Source organism: Lolium rigidum, chromosome 5 (assembly GCF_022539505.1).
Source record: "Lolium rigidum isolate FL_2022 chromosome 5, APGP_CSIRO_Lrig_0.1, whole genome shotgun sequence".
NCBI classification, from domain to species: domain Eukaryota; kingdom Viridiplantae; phylum Streptophyta; class Magnoliopsida; order Poales; family Poaceae; genus Lolium; species Lolium rigidum.
In genome coordinates this window covers 202,651,526-202,658,031 of record NC_061512.1, presented here as the reverse complement: position 1 = coordinate 202,658,031, position 6,506 = coordinate 202,651,526, and the positions used below count along the sequence as shown (strand labels likewise).

Below are 6,506 nucleotides of genomic sequence, written 5' to 3'. Positions count from 1 at the left end.
TATCCATCTTTGTACAATATTGTTCGACATAAGGGAGATACCTTACAGAAGGTAATGGAAACCTCTCCAACCTCTATGTCGTTCAGGCGTAATCTCATTGGTCCCAGGCTGGCTTCATGGAAGGAATTGCTAACGAGATTAGCTTCAGTCCAATTGATTCGGGGGGCGATGAATTTCGTTGGAATCTTACCAAGGATGGTAAATTCTCGGTCAGTTCCATGTATAAAGCCCTTAATCATGCCTAGTCAACCGATTGTTAAAAACAAATCTATCTGGAAGATGAAGATACCATTGAAAACAAAGGTCTTTGCATAGTATCTTCGTCGGGTGTGATTCTCACTAAAGATAACCTTGCCAAACGCAATTGGCATGGCGGTACGAAATGTGTTTTTTTGTCATGAACAAGAGACAATAAAACATCTTTTCATCGTCGAGTTGCTAGGTCTATATGGTCAATCATTCAGATAGGTTCTACCTTATATCCTTCCCGTAGCGTTGCAAACATTTTCGGCAATTGGCTAAGTGGGGTTGATGTTAGGTATAAAACACTTATCAGGATGGGCGTGATTGCTGTTGTATGGTCGCTTTGGCTATGTAGAAATGACAAGGTTTTTAACGACAAAAACTCTTCTCTTTTGCAGGTTGTTTACCGCGCTACGGCTTTGCTCCGTTCATGGTCGCCACTCCAACGCCTGGAGGATCACGATCTCTGTATGGAGGTGTCTACACGATTGGAGAACACGGCGAAGGAGTTTTTTTCCCAACATGGGTGGCAGCATAATAGGCGTCTTGAGGCTAATTAGGCTGTACCGGGACTATCTAGTGTTTTACCTTTTTCGACTCTGAACATTCTTGTTTTCATCCTTTTATTTCTTTAAACAGCTGTGTGTATCTTAGTTATGCAGAAGAGTTCGGGTGTAATGCTTAAAAACTTTTGAGTAACGAAGCATCCTTTATCGGCAAAAAGAACACTGCATTTGTGAATTCCGATGCCTGATCGAAGGCCTGAACCAACTCGTACCATCGATGCTTAGCTGGCTGACTTGACTCGCATCGTGCCAACCGGCGGAGGTCGCCAGGTCGGGCCCTGTGCAACTTGTCAGGCGAAGACAAGCAATCGGGCAAGCTGGCCGGCCGGCCTCGCCTGTTCAGAGGTCGCCGTAGAGCGGCGGTGCGCGGGCCACTCCACTCATGTCTTAATTTGGGCTGGAGTTTTGGAAGCTCTGAGAGCGGCCGGACGCCGATCCATCCTCCGTATGGGAGGAAGCAGATAATTCACCAAAGACGGGACATGCCACCGCTGCAATGCCACCACTCCCCGGCACGCACGCGCGCGCGCACCAACCTTATATAAATCCTTACCGCGCACGTCTCGCCCTCCTCCCGCTCCTACCTTCCACCACTCCCGCCGCACATTTCCCTTCACCTAGCGCGGTGGGTGCGATCGGTGTGTGTCCGGCCGGCAGAACTTCCTTTGCCATGGAGAAGGCCCGCTGCCACGGCAAGCTCCCGAACCCGCCACCGCTCGAGCCACCGCGTCGGGTACGCGGCGACCGCGACCGCGCGTCCGGCGCGTCCTTCTCGGCGTCGCTCCTGGACGCAATCTACCACTCCCTCGATGAGCACAGCGACGCCGACACCACCACCACGCGCCGGTCGGAGGAGAAGGCACTGGCGCCGGCTCCGGCGCAGTTCTGGTGGGCGGGCAAGCCCAAGCATTCTCCGGCCGCAGACAGGCATCGCCGGCGCGAGACGGGGCCGGCAGCTCGGCCGCGGCACTCGGGGTACGCGTCGTCCACCACCTCCTCCTCCGACTCCACCTCCAGCTACAGCTTCTCCTGCTCCTCCGCCTCAACCACCGACACCGAGTGCACGCGCCGCCGTCGAGGCAGCCCGCCTCCGCCGCGGCGCCAGCTAGAGGACTTCGTCGCCCCGGACGGCGCGGATGCCACAGGCGTGCTCCCGCCCAGCGAGAAGGCGAAGAAGAAGGGCCGGCCGTGTTTCCCCGTGGCGAGGCTTCGGCCAAGAGATGCAGCGCCATCCTCGCCCGGACAGGCGCCGCCGCCGTCACCCGCGACGTTCGCGTGCGCCCTCAAAGCTCTGTTCACGTCAGGCCGCCTACCACGGAAGCCCAAGACTCCGACACGCATCCCACCATCGCACATACTTCCCGAGCTACCGGAGCCATCATGCACGTCGGCGACGACCGATGCGAGCACGGTGGAGAGGAGGTGCGTGCGGTTCTGCTCGGACGCCGAGGCGTCGGTGGTGGTGCGGCGCAGGGTCGAGGAGCTGGTGCGGAGCCTCGGGGAGCTGGAGGAGGACGACGAGGGGAGCGACTCCAGCTCCGATCTCTTCGAGCTCGAGAGCCTTGCCGGCGCGAACGGCGACGAGCTGCCCGTGTACGGCACCACCAGCCTCGTGGCAAATCGCGCCATCGCGCACGCCGCGGTTTTCTAGTTCCTTTCATGCAGAAAAGAAAGAAATGGAAAAGGTTGTAAGAATCCCAAAAAAAAAAAGTAGCCAAAGAAATTTTATGCTGTTGACGGCATTTCATCAGTTCCATTATGTTTGTATTTTGTACATTTTGTGTTTTATTTTAGTTTGGTTGCCGAAAATGAGTACTAGTATTAAATTATCATGCTGAAATGAAAATGTATATAGGAAAATAAAAGAATTAATATTTGGATATCTTTGGGCACAACGTGTTGTTATTTTCTTGGAAATTGCTAGTTCTGAGTAGACCGTGAACTAAGCTAGTGTTAGGGTTTAGTAGACTCATGCATCATTAGATTTACATCGTGATTCATACAATTGAGTTGCAAATTGCATCGTAACAAAGGTATTTTCAATTGCATGTAGGGTTACAACTGAAGTTTCAGTGGCAAGTGAGGTTATATCTGCAAAAAAACCCTCCAACCCATTAGATTTAATTCCTGATCCATGCTAATGATGAGTTGCAATATGTGTTGCAACTGAAATTTGATAACGTCATTCTACCGAGAACTGAGTTAGTTCTTAGTAAATTGAGAATTATGGCCTTTCGAAGTAAATTGAGAATCAGTTACACCCTATTTTCTTTTAACTGTACCAGATATGGAGACATACTCCATCCATTCACTATTACTTCATCAGTACATATAGAATGTTTTAGATATTTCGGCATGGATTAGATATTTCGATGAACAAGGAATATATTTTTTTAAAGAGGAAAAGCCAAACAACGTTAAGTTTGATTAAGTTTTCAGAAAAAATCATTATTATGTACAACCCAAAATAAACACCGTTAGGTACATCATGAAATATGTTTTCATATGATATCCATATAATATTATAGTTCTTCGTATTTTTCTAAAGATTTAATCAAACTTTACTTAGCTTCACTTTTTTTAAAAAAAAATAGGCCTTATTCGTTGGAACGGAGGCAAAACTTTCTAAACTCGGTATAAGTTGCTTTAGAAATGAGCGAACATACATACTAAAACGTATTAAAAACCCTACTTCCTCTGATCTATAATACTTGTCGCTGAAATAAATGAACTTTGTATGATACACTCATTTTAGCGACGCTAAAATAAGTGAACTATGTATGATACACTGATTTTAGCGACAAGTATTATAGATCGAAGGGAGTAAAACATCTTGTAATACCCCGGAAAATGGTGGACGGAAAAAATATAATGCATGCAACTAAGCCAAAATCATACTCCTTATGTTCCTAAATATAAGCCCTATATTTTTTGGCACGAAAATTAAAGAACATAGTTGGAGGAAAAATTACTCCTGATTTGGACGGGATTATCCCTGAACAATCGACGTGAGCAAATACAGGAGTTTACATATGATAAGAAAATATAATCAAATCCTAAAACAAGTTATGGAAAAGTGGTGCAATGCATTAAAGCCTATATTCTAAAAAAAAATCTCAAAAAACTATATGGCTTATATATATGAATGGAGGGAGTACTTAAATTGATTCTAAAAAATGCTAAACATGGTTATTCTTTTTTTTGCGAGATGGAGCATCAATTTGTGACATCCTGGCTTAGGGCTTAATAGGATTGATAGGATATACTCATCTAAATAAGCGGAAACTTATTTTCTGGAACCTCGGCTCTAAGGAACTCTGAGGTTAAGCGTGCTTAACTCCCAGAGCGATTTGAGAATGTGTGACCGACCGGAAAGTTCTTCCCGGGTGCACACGAGTGATGACAAAGTGTACATGAAAGACTAGTGTTGGTATGTGGGGCCTGTCTAGAGATCTGAGGGTGGCCGGGTTGTTACAATATTTCTATAGCTTGGCTATGAAGGAGCGATTTGATGTAAATGTTGATTTGATCCTTAGTCGGTAGAACTTCAGGTAAGTTATGAGGGCATGTACAATGGTGATGACTGGGCTATCTTTAAGGGGTGGTTATAGGTGATTTTTCTAATGTGGAGGAAAGAGAATAAGGATGAGAGTGAGGGTGTAAAGTTCTAGACAATCCATAGGATTCTTAGGGACGACAATTTTATTGTTGTATGGATGGTATCTATAACTTGTACACATATAGACTATATAGTTATGGCAAAAATTAGACAACTTACAAACTGATTGTTGTATAGATTATCTATACCATTAACAATATAAGGCATATTGTAATATTAGAGACATCATTTATATAAATACCCTGGTAAAATTGAAACATGTTCTCATATGCATCCTTTTATCAATTGCTCCTCTTATCAACGGCACCGCTCTCAACTACATCGTTGTCAACTGCATAAAAACCAAACTTTTGGTTCAGGCGTCTGTAGAAAATAACACAATTGTTTAGGATTAGCCAGTTTCTATGTTCGTTGATGGTTTTATGTCGGACTCTTTCAATCTATGAATCTCATTGTTATAATGGTAGATTCTTTGGTGCTCTGCTCCTTTAGGGCATTAGAACGACGATTTCTTATTTGTCTACTATAAGAAGATTATTTGTCTGGCTCCGGTGATAGAGGAGCAAGGACGGCGACCCGCCTTCGGCTCGCACTAGTGTTTGTAGTCATCGTTATCTAAAGACCAATTTATAAATTTGTAATTATTGTTTCAGTTCTTTATAAATTTGTAATTATGAATGAACTGCTTTTAAGCCAAACCGGAGGAAGTAGCTTTTATGGTGGAAACGTTCACTAATTAGTAAAACACTTAACAACTAGTAAAACGTTTGTTTAACGTGAATGGGAAAAACCACAATTCCCAAGTAGACGCGAGAAAGTTATCCGATCTGAGTTGGAGAACCATGCAAATACAAAAAGATTATATATATATGAGATATCCATGCAAAAAAGGAGATATATATTATAACTATCTATGAGTCGTTGATAAATAATCGCTCACATACCTCTACATGTGTATATCTCAACCTGCCAATTTATACAGATTATTGACCGAACAATTAAAATAAGATGATCCCATGCACGCTTAGACGCAAGGTGTTGATGCTCAGCACCAACCCTTGTGAGAACCCCAGCTAATTAGCCAGCGCATCGGTGTAGAATAAAGCTCCACACCGACCATTATTGAGTTCTTCTGAAGAAAACTGTAGTCCTTGAGCATCTCAATTGCTAGCATTCTTTTCACGGAACTTTCAAGTGCAAATGTACCTAGCTAGCTAGTCCAAATCTGTGCATAGAAAGCAATGCATTTGTCTAGCTTCTACCTGAAGCATTTCCTTTTCATGATTGAAACGATGTCGAGGATGGATCACACATTGGTGCCACTAATTCTGCCGATGGATATTAAGTGCGAAACTTGTGCTGGGACAGAGCCTGCTTTTTCGACCGATGCCATGTCTGATCACGCCCTCGTGCTGGCTAATTCATTAAGGCATCCAGACTAATCATATGTCCAATTATACATAAACCTTGTCAGTGATACGAAGAGCATATACACATTTTATATCCAAAATAATGTGTTCATCTCAGTTTCGTCGAAGCTACGAGTGGAAGCTGGCAGCTCGCGATCGCATCTTGAGCTCTGACAACCAACAGCATCTCATCAGGGCTGGAATAATCTTCAATCTGTATAGTACGGGCGTGCCATGTACAGTATTTATGTGAATGCACGGCGCTGAGAGATTGAAGATCTTAGCCTTTGGCATGGGGATAACCATTCATGTCTACTCGTGGCGACGCATGTCTTAGCACAGCCTGTGCTTGTACGCACGCAAATATTTTAAACCAAACACGACAGGGCACGAACGTCCAGTCGTGGGACTAGGATGTGCCACATAATGTCATATTGGATCGATCATCATTTATGTGTTGATTGCATGGGAATGTAGCAGAAGAGTATAGAGACAACGATGGCTGATCTGTATGTTGGCACAGGATCAGGACCGGCTGGCCGCCCAGGAGAGTGACGGTGGTAGTGGTAGCGTGATTAGTGACTTATCACGTCTCCGGCCAGCGCCCGGGCTAATCCATTTCAAACACAAAATATATTCGTTTTGTTTTATTTTGGTTGGCTCGTGGGT

At 44.7% G+C, this 6,506-nt stretch overlaps 1 protein-coding gene across 1 annotated transcript; it reads left to right on the top strand.

Annotated features, from left to right (window-relative positions):
- The first annotated feature begins 1,479 nt into the window (after positions 1-1,479).
- Positions 1,480-2,460, top strand: LOC124652471 (protein BIG GRAIN 1-like). The gene has a single exon (XM_047191487.1). It carries the CDS (start codon positions 1,480-1,482, stop codon positions 2,458-2,460), a length of 981 nt encoding a protein of 326 aa, XP_047047443.1.
- The last annotated feature ends 4,046 nt before the right edge of the window (positions 2,461-6,506 follow it).

Excerpts from the sequence above, each read along its gene's own strand:
- LOC124652471 (XM_047191487.1), top strand. The coding sequence starts at position 1,480 with ATGGAGAAGGCCCGCTGCCACGGCAAGCTCCCGAACCCGCCACCGCTC.